General features: G+C 36.7%; 2 protein-coding genes across 2 annotated transcripts; both read left to right on the top strand.

Annotated features, from left to right (window-relative positions):
* The first annotated feature begins 698 nt into the window (after positions 1-698).
* LOC142341492 (protein-L-isoaspartate(D-aspartate) O-methyltransferase-like) lies at positions 699-13,968 on the top strand. Its single transcript, XM_075392461.1, has 4 exons — positions 699-871; positions 10,695-10,917; positions 11,202-11,395; positions 13,462-13,968. The coding sequence occupies exons 1-4, from the start codon at positions 722-724 to the stop codon at positions 13,588-13,590; spliced, it is 696 nt and encodes a 231-aa protein (XP_075248576.1). The 5' UTR covers positions 699-721; the 3' UTR covers positions 13,591-13,968.
* Positions 13,969-14,049: 81 nt separating this feature from the next.
* On the top strand, positions 14,050-14,909 carry LOC142341491 (pyridoxal phosphate homeostasis protein-like). The gene has a single exon (XM_075392460.1). It carries the CDS (start codon positions 14,050-14,052, stop codon positions 14,788-14,790), a length of 741 nt encoding a protein of 246 aa, XP_075248575.1. The 3' UTR covers positions 14,791-14,909.
* Positions 14,910-15,624: the final 715 nt, after the last annotated feature.

Below are 15,624 nucleotides of genomic sequence, written 5' to 3'. Positions count from 1 at the left end.
TAGTTCAAATTATAATTTTGACTAGATGAGGATACATAGGGCAAAAAAGATTTTTTGCATGACAAAACGAAATTTGCAAAATCTCCACAAGAGGGATACTTAAGTTTAGGGCAAATTCGGAATAACCCTAAAAATACAAGAACATGGCCAAAATCGAAAAATCCGGAATAGGAATGTTTTTAAATAAATTGATAATGGATGTAAATATGAGTTGTAAATAGGCTAAATATTGTACACATGAAAAAATTTTCGATTGAATTTTTTAGAATAGTTTCTAGAATTGTTTTAAGTGTGGTCTCAGACAAATGTAAATACATATTTATTTTATCTTTTAACAATTTGTAAAACAGTTTTAACCTGACGATGAACGTAAAGTTCGAAAACGTTTGTTTTAAATATCGGAAGTAATTTTAATTTGACAAATCGGTTTCTTTTACAATAATAATAGCACTCTAAATAGTACTCCAATAGTGCTCTAAATAAACTCCAAATGACCCTTTGCACTTTAAAACTGTTTTTCAGTATCATGACATTTGCAGTATTTCAGTAATTGTGAAATTTCATGTGTCCTCTCATTACCCGTTAAGTCGAGTATATATGAGCGTATGCCCCCATCATTGTGACTTTATTCCTGAAGTCGTTCACAAGCGGACCAAGCGAACAGCAGTAAGTCAAAATTGTTAACGATTTCTCAGTTTGTATCCTATATGTTTTTCAGAGCATGAGAAGATGTACTGGAAGTTCAAACAAAGAGCTAGTTTCACGCCTGTGCGCTGAAAAGGTGATTACCAGCGATAGAGTCAAACAAACGATGCTGGAAGTTGACAGACAATATTATACATCACGATCACCTTACGTCGATTCTCCACAGGTGCTTTTAAGAACGCATTAGGTTTGATAGTTTCAAAATCTGTAGTTGTTAAAAGAGTTTGTGGAGTCTCTACGCCAATTGTCTCCACCCTTTCTATCTACGTATATGAGTTTTCAGTAATATATGCAAATGCTACTGAAACTTATCAAACATAATGAAATGCTTATATACGAACTTTCGTAGTCCAACGAGCGCACTTTGTGGAGAATACTGGTTAGAGGTTCTTAACGCCTTTAAAAAAGCTACTTCAAATCTAATGTCAGATATAATATACCATGGTGATAAGAGTGTGTGATAAGCAATAATACAATTGATGGTTTTAAAACAAGACAATTGATTACACAAATACATAGTTTCAAATTGAAATAGATTAATAAAATTACTTAAGTAAGCCTGAAGTCTCCATGATATTACATTTGTGGTCAAAGTGGAGAAACATACTGCGAGTGCTCTTTTGGCATCGCAGTCACAACATCGTTAGTTTATGAAAGCAGTTTCTCCAGGAACGATTCTGTACAGATACGTTGTTTCTTTAATTTCAAACGAAAACAATAAAATATATGATGCTGTAACTTTAAATCGCGAGAATAGTCAAACGTTTTACGGTTGAAACAAACAATGTTAGCGACTGTTAGGTCTAATAGCCGAGTGTTTAATGCGTCAGTCCAGTACTCAGTATGCGGATGATTGTTCATTCTTTTGTAGTCACACAATTACCAATATTGCTTTAAGTTGTATGCCGAAAAACATTAAATGTTTAGAAACTTACTTTTGTATCAATAAGGTGAATTTGAATACCAAAAAACGGAGTTTATTACGTTCTCCCGCAAAAATGATAACAGGCTCAACGACTCCGAGACTGTAGTCGTTGGAAAAGATATAGTAAAAAGATCAAACCAGTGTAATACAACAGGTGTTGCCGTAGACAGTTCCCTTGGCTTTCAAACACATGTGAAAAAAATTGAAAGGCTGTTCGTATCAAAGCCATTGAAACTGATAAACTGTATAGCATAGATTTCATTTGTCCATAGTCATTTAGAGTACTCTGCTTGATGTCTTTCAAATCAATTCAACTTTGGTGCTTTGTCAATTACTACCTATTTTCAATATGCAAAAAAGGTATTGGTGAAAATTTTTCTTTTCAAATTGAAATTAGCTCATACCGGTGAATTATTTGAGCTAATTGGAGCATAAATTTTTTCAATTTTTTAATTTTTGTACAAGAAATTACGGACCGTAAACTCTACAGAATTACGGACCGTAAACTCTGCCACCAAAAAGTGGAGGCAAAGTGCAACTAGCCCGGAAGCAAATTAGGAACTTGGTTTAAAAATACCAACTCATTGTTTTTGAAACAGTTTTCTAATTAACCGAACAGTCAAGATTCTGAAGCACTTTGACTTGGGCCCTCAAGTGAAAGGTGATTTTACCTAAGGAGGGTCGGGTCCCCTTTGATACACGATTATTAATAGCCGCGAAGCGATAGCCGCGGCTATTATTGGCCTTCTCTTGTTACGAATAACATTATAATAGCTGCGAAGCTGTAAGCTGAGCGAAGCTATATTGCGGTGCTCTTGGTTTTTTTACAATTCAAAGAATTTGAATTGTATTGGGGCGCTGTCTTTTTTTTAAGATCTGTTCACACATTTTCATGATTTTTGAAGTCAAATTGGAGTAGTAATTGTGGTCACGCCGAAACAGGAAATGGAGCGAAAAAGCGAGTGGTTTTGCGGCGTAAAATTTTTTCGCTCTAAATTTAAAGTAGAGTGAGAAAACGGTGTTTGAACAAAAATTCGCTTTCTCGCTAGTGGTTTTTCGTTCACATGCGGCAATTTCACTAATTTTTACTGTTTTTTCAATTTTTTGGATCGGATTTTTTCTAAATGGTTTTCCCAATCCATTCATAGTCCGTTCTAGGTCTAGTTTTCTGTTTAGTCAATGAAAATTCTTTGAATTGTACGTCAAGACTTGTCCTGCTATGTTTTTTATTTCGTTGTAAAGATTTTTGTTACGACCATATGACGTCACAATCATTTGAAATCTGCTTTTTTATTCGTTCATGCAATTTCAAATGAAGTGCGTGCGTGACGTCATTTTTCACTCTTATTGGAGCAAGTCTTTTGTTCATTTGCGTGAAAAAGTTTTTGGGTCACACGTGACTTACGTCACTCTCAAAAATGACTTCCTGACTCTCAGATGACTTTTCTTCACTTTAATTCAAAGACACAAGGTCAAGTGAGTGTGTGTCACTGTAATTGAAGGTTATTTGAGAGCAGTGAATAGAAATAGCATTAGGATAAACAAATTCATAATAAAAATATAACATCTCAGCATCTAATAAGATTTTTTTTTGGTCTGTTTCTTTTATCCTTTTGAGACTGTAGATCTACGAAGCTATTGCGGCTATTTTATGACAATCTGACAGCTATGTTAATGGTATTTGTTGATGTTTTTCACTTATATCATTGTAGCCTCAACCAAAGAAATAAATTCTTTCTTTCTGTATTTGGAGGAACAGATGAATTGGGCTTTGAAGTGTGTATTTTTTGGTTCTAGTATCAACTCAATTGAATTAAGAAAACGTAAAAATGTAATCGGCATAAGATAGTTGATTGAGTCGAAAACTGGTCGATTGAGCCTACGGCCATTTGTAGGATTAACAAGCGTACTAACCGAATATTTTTCGTAGGAAATATCCATCTGTTTCATCCTCTTCTAAATCTTTTTTATCATGAATCGTTGAAGTGGAACTCACTGCCATTGTACCTGCGAAATACCAGTGTGAGTTTACAGGTATTAAAAATTCTCTTACAAACATTTCTGATAGCCGAGTAAACAGCAAATGCTTTTCAACAAGCTCGAACATGGCGTGATTTCCGCTTCAGATAAGCGGTTACCGGTTAAACTTGAATAAGAACTTCTTGTATATCTGCATAAATCGTTTACAATTATTGCATATTTAGCGTCAGCTATGCCAAAACAATAATATAGTGTTCTCTCTCTCAATTTGCACAGACTGTCGTTCGAGATGATTTTGCCTAACGTTAGTCGCTTTATGTTCGTTTTGTGACCTTTAACATGACAGCTCCTTTTTTGGCAAATAATTTCCACTGCAATCGAGAGATGTTAAGATTGATTAAATATGGTTTACGGATCTTCTATTGAGCGTTCTTTCGTCTTGTTTATTGCTAATTTCAGTTGTCTACGAGCTCTGCAATGTTCTGTCAACTTGTAAAGTGTTAATTTTTGACCGCATTGTTCAAGTGAGTGCTTCACTCTTTACAACTTTGCTTCACTCTTGCTTCCATTTGCGGTTTGTTATCTTTTCGTGTAATTTGAAGTTCATAAATGAATTCGCATTGAATATCAGCTAAGAACTTTTTTCGAAGTTTATAATTTCTCAACGATGTGTGTTAAAATGCAGCTATATTTAAATGCCACAGATATGTGAGTACTACTTGGAGACTACCAAGTAAAAATGAACAAGAGAAAGTGATTTCAGTGGAAAGGTTTCGGGTTAGGTTAAGGAAAGTTTTTGAATATAATTGACGATTTAAGCCTTTAAAAAAAGTTGATTCCTGTGTCTATAAGTTTGTTTCTTATTAAAAAATAATTGGACGAAGAATTACAATAAACAAGACGACTACTTCTCGATGAAGTGTTTTTCTAAAACAACGTAAATCGAATAAACACTTTCGCGAACTTTTGGAATGGAGTAAGCCGCTGGTTTGCCAGGTTCTGTATTCAAAAAAGGGATATCTATTAGAAAATTGCTTGGAGGTTTCCAAAAAGTGTTTTGTCCAAAAGTTCATTAACATTTAGAATTCTGCGATCTCGAACAAACTACGGATTTCTTGCAATCAATATAAAATTATAAAACTGTGAACGGTTGTTATGTACACTCGTTGTCGTGGAATCCAAATGGCATTTGTTTTGATTAAAATGAGACGTAGATGCTTGAATTGTCGTGTTGTTTGTCATTTCAATCAAATCACTTTTAGGGGCTAAATTCCCCCAAAGTTCATCGGGTTAAATTTGTAGTTTGCAGTGAGCTAATTGCAAATGAAACGTTCATTTTTTAACAAAAATTTTGAATACCACAGTAAGTTTTTTTGTGATTACATGAAGCTTTCTGCAGTGTATCATGGGATATAAATTATTAATAAGGCATTCTTTTCTTGGATTGTGTTGAAATCTTTTCGTTCTACACAATCTAAAGCTCTTATTTTCTTTAAAATAATAATCTGAAACATATTAGTGATAAGGTGGACAACACATTTAAAAGGTGCAGTCAGTTGAAAAGTGTGTAGGAGAACACAAACTGGACATTGACTGAACTGAGTTGTTCTTTTTTGTTGAATCCTTTTTGGTTCTTCTAGGTTTCCTAAAATCTTTTTTTATCTAATTTGAAATAGATGCTATAGCGCAATCGAATTATTACTTGCAATTGTTTTTGAGCAAATAATTTTTTTCTGCGTTCAAACCACTTTTTCAAATTTTCTCAGGTATTGTTTCTGAATTGTTGTTGGAGTGAATTAAGACAGTAAAGTTGTCGATTCTTCTCAAGGATTTGTGTGCGTGTGTGGTGTTTTTCAAGGGCACTAATGGAGTTGGACAATGCAAACAAATTCCTAAATGTCACTTGCATATTAGGACTTAGGTGTGAAATAAGTGAAATGTTTTTATAGGCCAGATAGCACGACGTTCTTAAATCAGAGATCACTATTGTTTATAAGTTTTTTTGCTGCTGCGTTTTAAAAGAACCATAAACTTGTTGAGTAATCGTTTTTTTTTAGAAAAGACTAAACCAAAAACATTTGGTTATCTTGTTTTTGAAAAGCCTGAACCTAGTTTTTAGTCGGAAGGCGTAAGTGTTACTTTGTCTTTTGTGTGACAAATCCATAAAAAAGTTGGTGTTTTTAAGAGTTTTGCAGTTGTTGTGGTTTTTCGATAGCCCCTCCCGCAGACGCTATCTTTCGCGATACAAAATATGTAGGTTTTGAATATTTTTCTGAGGGCTGTTTTCATGGAATAGAACTAAATAAGCTTTGATATTTTCACGGCAATTGTTAATAAAAATTTGATTAGAAATATTGTTAACAATTTGAAACACTTAGTTGTTTGGTTTTTGGAAATTTGTGGACTAAAGGTAACCGAACACAATGTGTTATGAGTGGACGCCGTGATCACTGACAGAGTGTTTGACCGACAACCAAAAAAATGGGACATTGAGATCAGAATTTACTTAATATGAGCAAATAGATTCTTTCTGAAACTATGATCGGCCAATTTAAAAAGGTCTTAAGCGGACAAAATGCACGGCACAGTCCTTAACACCTAGCGTAACGATGATCTATCCGTGACCGCAACCTACCCCCCACCCCAGCCGGGGTAGCTACGGAGAGCTGGAGTGGAGCTCTTCCCGACCGCACACCATAGATAAGGTCCACCGAACTAGTAACATTGTTGCTGCGAATTTTTGCTCTCGTCGATGGGATGTTATCCCTAGTCTTAAAAATTGTCCAGAGGTTTCTACTTCCCTGACAGTCACAGCAGAGTTGCCAAGTGCAGCCATTCATTTCACTGATCTTTCGTCGACGTACTTACATAGCTTGATTATTCGATTTTTGAGGCCTTCCATATTCAAGTTTATTTCGCTATCAATTGTGCTGGCTACTCTGCTGCACTTTGTGAAAAAAGTTTTCCCTTAGTTTTCTTGCGTCCAGTTTTCTGCAGGTAGAACACTTGGTCTTCCGTCCTCGCAGTTAGCTTATTTCTGACGTGCGCTCTTTTTTCTGGGTCAATATTGTGGAGAGTCAAGAGTATTCATTTGATGAAAGTACATTGGTGGAGGCAGGAAACTCAGAAGCCTGAGTTGACTTTTTCTTAGAGTTCTGTGGTCTTCAGATCCACTCGACACATTTTCAGGTTAATCAAGTCTGTTTTCGAAGGGCTGAAGCAGTTCACTCCGTATAGCAGTACTGTAAGATCAGGGGATTTGTAAAATCTGTTTGGCAGATGTTTTTCACTTTCTACGCCACATTGCGTTTGATGCTGTATAGAACTTCGTTTGCCTTATTGGGTCGATTGTTTTTGTGCTGCCCAACTGATTTGTTTGTGATGATTATTCCAAGAACTTTCACTTCATCTGCGGACTCCAGATTATGGTCGGAAAGTGTTAGATTCGTGCTCGTACTTCCCGTACTCTCAAACTGGCGTGTTGTCCGGTCTTACATACTGCCTCCTGTCATTTAGATAGACGTACTGGACTTCGTGAAGACAACCGCCAAATCCGAGTTGGCTGATGTTTTGTCGAAATGTTTCATGAGGGACTTTTTTGGAGCTCTTTCAAGAAATCTCTATAGAAGATGGTTGTTATTTCGTCTAAACGGTTGCTTCGTATATCCTGAAAAGTTACAGCATATGCGTGAGTATTGATCGGTTTCTTATGAACCCATGTTGGTGCTTCGTCAGGAGTTTCAGAAAATGCGAAAAAAACCATACGCTTTGCTGTCAATTTTTAGCCGAGATACTGGCCTGTAGTTTGTGACCAGCCTTTTGTCTCCTTGGAGTTGTTATTAATGCAATTTTTCAACGTCTGAGTTGTTTTTTTGGGACGTTTTTTCGTTTTTCGTGACCTTTTGCAGAGATAAGCTCATCCTCTTGAAGATTTATGGGTACCCGTTTTTGCCCGTGATTGTGCGTCGAGGTTTATCAGAATCTGCTAGATTTCCTTACGGGAGGTGTCATTTTGTCGACTTTGGATTCTTGGGTTGCATGTGCTCCTTGGGTGAGTTCACAGATCGGAAAATTTCTTTCGGTAGTTCCAGTTTTTCCACTGTGGTCGATGCAGAATGTTCATCTTTAAGTAAGAGTTTTGGTAGGCCGAGGAATTAATTTAAGCATCTCAGGTGCTTAAATATCACATGTGTGCCTTTGGGTATCGTTTTGTCCTGGTCATGAGAGTTGTATGGTTCAGCAGCTGCTGTTAGGTGGAGCAGCTTTGCAACAGCGTTTTCGATTGCTTGTGGGTTTTTGTATCCGTGCTCTTTCTGAGTTTTGAATAGCATCAAAAGGCTTGACTAGCATCAAGGGGGTGAGCCAGGGGGCAGTGGCTGCCGATGCCTTGTTCGTTGGGGAACAGTAGTGTCGATCAGAGAATCAACGAAGTCTTATAACTTTTCGCAGAAGATGCTAATGTTGGTATGGCACGTTGGATTGAATTCAACCTTGTCAAGGAATCTGCCCATGATCAGCTCATTCGATGCTGCAAACGTTTTCTATATTTGGCTTATAATCGAGATTCGAGCATTCCAGTAGACATATCATCTTTGTGATCCGAACAATTATAGGACTTCGTAAATTCCTTGTAGCTAAGAGTGTTGCCTCCTTGAGGCGAGCCATCTACCTGTTGATTTAATGCATTATCGAACAAGTCGAGAACGGCTTGCTCGTCGTTGTCTTCATTTTGGAACTGTTCCAGTTTGCTACTGGAAAATTTATGTCACCACAAATGAGTTTTGTTTTTTGGCATTGCAGCTAGCAGTATTCGGAGTATTCTGTCTTGTATCTCAACTTACTCGCTTTTGGGGGTTCAGAATACGGATATTGATTGCTTAGTGGTTGATTTAACGTCTATTTGTCACTGAGCAGTTAGGTTGATCGGTTTCCCGGTTGTTCAGAGTATTTTTCTTGCAATTAGAACACCGCCATGGTTCAGCGTATTGCTTTCTTGGGTCCTGTCGGCACGGTAGATGGTTTGGTTGTCCAGTAACAATTCAGATGACTGATTTTTTCAGTCAGGTCTCAAGCAGAGTACCGTGTAGTCGGTAAGGTTTAAAGCGTCTGTGAACTTAGTTCTGCGTTGGGCACTTACTGAACTCGGGCATTTATACAGAATATTTCGAAAGCCTAGTCCATTTTCATCGGCTCTCCTTTGTTTCAACTTTCACATCGTTAAAAAGGCTTCAGGTTGGTAATCTTAGCTTTTCTCTTGGTACACCTTCCTCAAGAAGCTCTCTTCTTGAGACATAGATTTTCTTTCTTCGTATCCTCTTTCGATATTACTGGTAGAACAAATATTCCTTTGACGTTAGGTACGGATCGCGTTTCAGCTGCTTTAGCTAAAAACCGCTCTGGCGTAAAGTTTGGTAGACAGGGTGAGCAACAGGTTTCTCGGTTTTCCTTTCGCTTTGTCAGTTTCTTTATCTGTTATGGTACTTCCATGGCTTCCAGTATTTCGTTTACTGCGGCAGTAGTTAGGACAAATATTCTGTTTTTTTTTCGAGGTCCTCCTTGAAGCCATGTACGCGTATACTTTTCCAGATCTTGAGATCCATTTCGCTCTTTGTCGTCTTGGTCATCCAAGAAGTGGTGCTCCTTGCTTTTTGGTTGAACGACTATAGCCTCAGCATAGATTTTGTTGACTTTCTGGCACGTTTCTTTTATAGCGTCATCTACCTTCAAGTTTGTGAGTTGACGTAACTTTTCCTTAGGCGATCATTTGTTTTCTGTCTCAGAAGCATTGCCAGCTGTCCCAGCTCTTTGATGCTGTTTGTTGTCACTTGTGGTAGTCCTATGCATCTAGGATCCAGATGCATAGGAACATTATGACACACAAATATAGTTCATCGATTTCTTGCAGGGTGAGCATTTTGTTATTTAGTGTACTAATGTATAATGCGAGAAAGAAAAGGGGAAGTTAGAAGGCGCCTCAAGGGGTAATGTCTTCGCTCAGAGTGTGGAACATTGAATGCAGTCTCCTCACAAAGTAAATAGAAAACCATTTGTAGTATTAGACTTCACAGTCTGGACAAAATCCAGTCTCATGAGATTATTGCTACACAACAAATAAACTCCCTCTATTCGGAATCAGCTTCTTGATCGTTTGGTCTCTTTCTCGTCGTTTTCGTTGCTTCTTTTAGGGTTTTTGGTTTTTTGCAAAAGTCTTCGGATGTTGATACCCTTATTGACAACAGTTCTAGAGAATGCAACTCAAGGTTATGGGCTTTGTGGATTTCTTGACAATCGGCAACATATTGAGGGTTCTTGAGACAAATCTTTCACAACGTGGAATACTGGGATGTGTAGTGTTTTCAGATTACTCTGAATGCTGCGTGCACCGTTCCCTTCGCAGTACATGATACCAATATTTTGGAGAGCCCGAAGCTCGTGTAGAATATCTGCAGTTGATAGGGTAGTTAGATTTTGGTAGGCGTGTGCGGCAATCAAGTTGTTGATCACGCCATGCCTCGCAATCACGTTCTTGCTGTTATCGAACTTCTGTAGTATCTTCTGCAGTCAGTTTCTAGGTTTTTTTTTGCCTGAGGGTGAATGAAGATTCCTCCTTCGCTGTATACGCGTTCTGTCAATTCCGCCGCTAGCTCGATCAATTCCCGTTCCTGATTGTTGTGGGCTCTGGTCAGTGAACTTGCTGCAACAAGCACAACCATATCAAGGGGCCAACATGGCTGCCTCGAATATCATTTCTCTCCGAAACTATTTAACTGACCAATGAGATTTTGGACTAATTTGAATGAAAATGTAGGCTAAGTTTCTCATTCTCTCCTTGTCAGCTCAACGCCCTGTCGGCCAATATTCCTAGCACCGTTAATTTGTAACTGCACAAATGCTAAAACGTTAGTTGGTCTGTTCACATCATCTCATAAAATCTGATAGCTTTTGCCGGGAAATAGGAAAAGATCCTGGATACGGCGTCGAATAACATTATATTACACCTTTTTCTCTCTGGGACAAAATTGCATTTGTATCCCTCAGAAAGAACGAAGGAAAATGTTTGTTTAGGGAATCGTTTCATATTTAGGGAATCGGATATGCAGTTACTATAAGCGCCCCTCACATGCACGCTTTTGCATTGTCCAACCTAGAAAAACATCTGAGACCAGGAAACAGTGTGCTCGATGTGGGAAGTGGATCTGGGTACTTGACCGCTTGCATGGCTAAAATGGTGACACCAGGAGGAAGGGCTACTGGCATTGACCACATACCGGAGCTTGTTCAGAAGGCCAAAAATAACATAGTAAATGGTAAGACTAGCGTCTGGAGGATATGTATTGTTTTATTGATGTCATGTGCTTTTTGACACAATTTTGGTTTCAACCTTGCCTACACTACGAAAAACGTCAGTGCTGTTATTTATATTGAAGCTCTGCAAACACCAAGCCTTTATTTGTTCTCGTTGCATTCAGTGTATTTTTTACTTTCTATGGCGATAAAGAAACTAGTGATTAAGATTACTTTAAACGATTTTTTCTATGATAATTTTATAGCGTAACAGGACCTGATTAATATAAAAGACTTGTTCTGCCAGGCAATCCTGAACTGTTCGAAGAAGGTTGTCTTGAACTGGTGGTGGGCGACGGGAGGAAAGGGTATCCAAAGAATGGACCTTACGATGCCATACACGTTGGTGCAGCTGCCCCCGATACGCCCTCCTCTTTAATATCGCAGTTGGCGCCTGGAGGAAGACTCATAGTTCCCGTTGGGCCACAGGGAAGTAATCAGGTGTGTCTCAAATTATCCCTAGAGTGTCATCATTTTTATGACCATCAATTTGTCTTGAAAATTACCTTCGGAATAATTCCGGAATATTTTTACTGAATATATTATTAATTCAGGAATATATTTACTAATTTAGTATTTTCACGCAGGTGCCGTAGTTTTACCCCAGCATAGGCTCAATTATTCGAAATATTGAAAACATAAACAATTTTGTGACCTCTAATTATTGCACCTTAAATATCCCTTCACTCCCATTAATACAATTTTAGTTGCTCTCAATTTAGTTTGTAGCAATTACTTGAATTGTATTAGGGCGCTGTCTTTTTTTACGACTCGAAGAGGAGTATTGGAGAAGTCCCTTTTTTAACCAATTTTATTGGAGTGGTTATGAAGAGGGAAATGAAACGCGTGAAGAAATTTGGAGTGATTTTGGTGCTGAACAAAAGTGAAGAGCGGAGCGAAAAGAGTGGTTTTTGTTCATACCGCTGTTTTTGAGAGAGCGAGAAATTGATGTCAAAAAAATTTAAGCGAGCGAAATTTTTTGTTCACGTGCGGCTTTTAAAAGCAGTTTCTTTGCAACTTTTGATGGCTATGAGGTTTGATTCTGATATTGTATTAGTTTAGGCTTGTTTTGATAGGAATTGAAGGTTTCAAGTAGTTAATTTGAGTTAAATGCTAATTTGGAGGTTTTTGATCAGTTTTGCTGATTTTTAGACGAAATTTAATGATTTTTTGCCTGTTTTTTGGTTTAATACTTTAAGTGGGATTTGAATAGAAGCTTGTTACTTAAGCAATCTTCAAATACCAATTGACTAAAGATTTCTTGGTATAAATTATTCTTTTCTTGAAAAATTGACAGAAAAAATGAGAAATTTTAAACCATTTTTCTTATTTTTTTTCAGTTTTTTAAATCTTAGACAAGTTTCTTAGCCTATTCTGACTGGACCATTGTTTTGCGAGCTTTTCATTGCTCTAATTGCAAGGGAACGTTACTCGGCTTTGTGTTTCCTTGTACTATTAAAAAAACTCAAAGTTTTTCTAGTTTTTTTGTTTAATTTGTTTTTGAATGCCGTTTCTATTCTTCCTTTTTTTTGGCATTTCTGGAGGTTCAGGGTTCACAATGGTTGTTCTAGTTGTTTAGTCTGAAGCATGGGCAATTTTCGTCGAGTTGTTTCCGGAATTCTTCCGGCTATGTTTTAGATCAATTTTATTGGAGTGAATTTTGAAGCGGGAAATGAAACACTTGAAAAAATTTGGAGTGATTTTGTTGCTGAACAAAATGAAGAGTGGAGTGAAAAGAGAGTGTTTTCAAAGCAATTTCTCATTTTTTTGGTTAAGAGGTTTTGTTATGATTTTGTTTTATTTTTAGGCTGGTTCTGGTAGTGGTTTTAAGGTTTCTGAAGATTCATATGAATTTTATGCTAATTCGGAGGTTTTTCCTTTATTTTGCTGATTTTCGGGGTAATATTTGCATTTTTTGACGATTGTTTCGTTTTACTTGCTCAAATGGGTATAAAAAAGACCCCTTCTACTTGAGCAAATTTAAGATAACAATTGGGTACAGATTTGTGGATATGAATCATTTGTTGTTGAGATATATCACTAATAATAGCAAAAATTGGAACTATTTTTAATATTTTTTGCGATTTTTCGTTTTCTGTTTTTTTAGAAAGTTTCTTAGCCTATGATGACCTAGCGAAAGTTTTTAGGTTTTTATTTGCGTGATTATATTTTGATCATACGTGACTTACCTCACTCAATAAAATGACTTTTGCACTTTAAAACTTAAGTTTAATTTGAATTTGTTTAAGGTCAAAGGAACTCATATGTGCAGTAAAGGTCCCTAATAAGAGGCTTCTGTGGAATGAATTTTAACAAGCTTTACTAATTTATCGTTGAATGTTTTTTAGCCTAGTTTTTTGAGCGGCGTCGATTTTTTTTTTCAATTTAGATCTCTGTTTCTATCTCTATTATACGGCACGCAGGTTTTTTCTTTCGCAGCTATTCCGGAAATCTCGCCGGCTATGTTTGGATTTTTCATGGGATTTTTCACTTGGTTTTTGTTGTAGGTAATGATGCAGTACGACAAGCTTCCCTCTGGCGAAGTGAGTTCTAGCAAACTGATGGGAGTCATCTACGTGCCTTTGACAGACGCCAAAGCCCAATGGCCATCAGCTGGTCTCACGAACAATAAATGAACACAAGTAGAAATAATTAAGTAGCTGCTAATGGTACCTCAGCTCAGCTGAGAACAACCCATATTTGGTAGAAGTTTTGCATTACTATCTTCTCTTTTTAAAGCATGTCTCAATATTCATTAATATACTGCAATTGAAAGCCGTTCCTCATTGGTCGACATTGCAATGTTGTAAAAAACGATTTATTTGATTAGTGCAACAAGTAAAGCATTAGAACTTTCTGGAAGGATTAAATTTCCAGTTTAATTGACTAACTTTGCAGTTTCAATGAAAATTTAGCGCCTTCTGTGCATTTACTAGATTTTCCTCGCTAAATGTAGATAGCTGCTGTACATTTCATTTCAAATCAAATTTAAAAAATAAAATTTCAGAAAATTACTCGTTGTTTATAAGTTCACTTGCTAAGCTACTATCTTGCGATATTGTCACTGTATTTACTTTTGTAGCCGTTTTCGAGGTATGAAAATGTCAGTTTTTGAGAATTCTCAGTTAATTCAACGTCTCTTTCGAGAAGCTGTTGTAAAACGAGAAACGACCATGCCCTGTCGCTTGGTAGCTGTGAGCAAAACTAAACCCGTGTCAGACATCGTAGAAGCGTACAACGCTGGAATCCGACATTTTGGTGAGAATTACATCCAGGAGTTGCACGAGAAGTCAAACGATCCAGTTATTGTTGAAAAATGTCCAGATGTTAAATGGCATTTTATCGGACATCTGCAGAGCAATAAAAGCAAATTGTTATCCAAAGTCAAAAACCTGTATTTAATGGAAACAGTTGATAGCACAAAACTTTGCGACAAATTGAATAACGAATCAGCTTTCGGTGAAAATTCGGCTGATTCGAAATTGAAAGTTTTAGTTCAAGTTAATTCCAGCGGCGAATCACAAAAAAGTGGCACCTCTGAAAGTCAAGTTTTATCATTGGTCGATCATATTAGAACTAATTGCCCTAATTTACAGTTCAAAGGGTTGATGACAATAGGAAGTTATGGTCATGATTACTCAACTGGCGAAAATCCTGATTTTGAATGTCTTTTGGAATGCAGAGACAGAGTATTGGATCATATGAGTTTGAAACCGGAAGATCTTGAAGTGAGTTTTGGAATGTCAAATGATTACCTGCATGCAATTGAAATGGGTAGCACTAACGTCAGAGTTGGAAGTTGCATTTTTGGAAGCAGACAGTATGCTGTAAACTAATAATAACCAAATTTGTTGAAGCGTATTTTTTGGTCCAAGTTGGACGTAAATTCGTTTTAGCTATCCAGATTTAGATTTATCAATTTTTTAAAATGTTTTAAAATTAAGTTTTGGAAAAATTTCTATTTCGCCCGTTTTTTAGAGTGGGGAGATGCTATGAAGTGCGAGGTTTTTTTCATATTCAGTACCGGTCAAAAAATGGATTGTTCTGAGTGATGTTGAACGTAGACTTAAGCATTGGTAAAATCCTTGAAAGAGTTGACTAACAAAGACTTTAACCTGAATATTTCCTTGTGAGTTAAACAATAAGAAAATAACCAAGGGCACGCATTAAAAAACAGAAGCTTGAGATTATTTTTATTTGACCTAATACTTATTCTTCCAAAACATTCATAATTTATCCAATAAACATTTTAGATTTAATTGTTTTTAATTATCACTTGAGCTGGTATTATTTATCTTTTGAGGACTTATTATTTTTCAAAATGTTATTTTAAATGTTATCCAAAATAGCAAAATTTCGAAAGACTGAAAGAGAAATAGAATTGGTTAGTAATAACGTGGGGAAAGCCTATCCCCAAAAACCAAGTAAGTTTGCTTCTTCCAAAAATTTTTTAAAAATCAACCAGAAAAAACAGATATATTGTAAAGTTTTCTAGCATTAATTCTGCAACATGCAAACATTAACAAAAGTCTCAATGGGACAAAAAAAGGTGGACAGTTTTTTTGTCGCGTTAGTCGGAAAGGGAGGTTTGGGAGCAGTTGGGACTGGGAAATTGAGTTTTTCACTTTGAATTCTATTAGTTGTTACTCCTAATTTACATCAGAACAATT

This window comes from Convolutriloba macropyga, chromosome 6 (assembly GCF_964194025.1).
Source record: "Convolutriloba macropyga chromosome 6, txConMacr16.3, whole genome shotgun sequence".
NCBI lineage: Eukaryota > Metazoa > Xenacoelomorpha > Acoela > Convolutidae > Convolutriloba > Convolutriloba macropyga.
The sequence above is the reverse complement of the archived record's forward strand: the minus strand, read 5'-3'. Positions and strand labels throughout refer to the sequence as shown.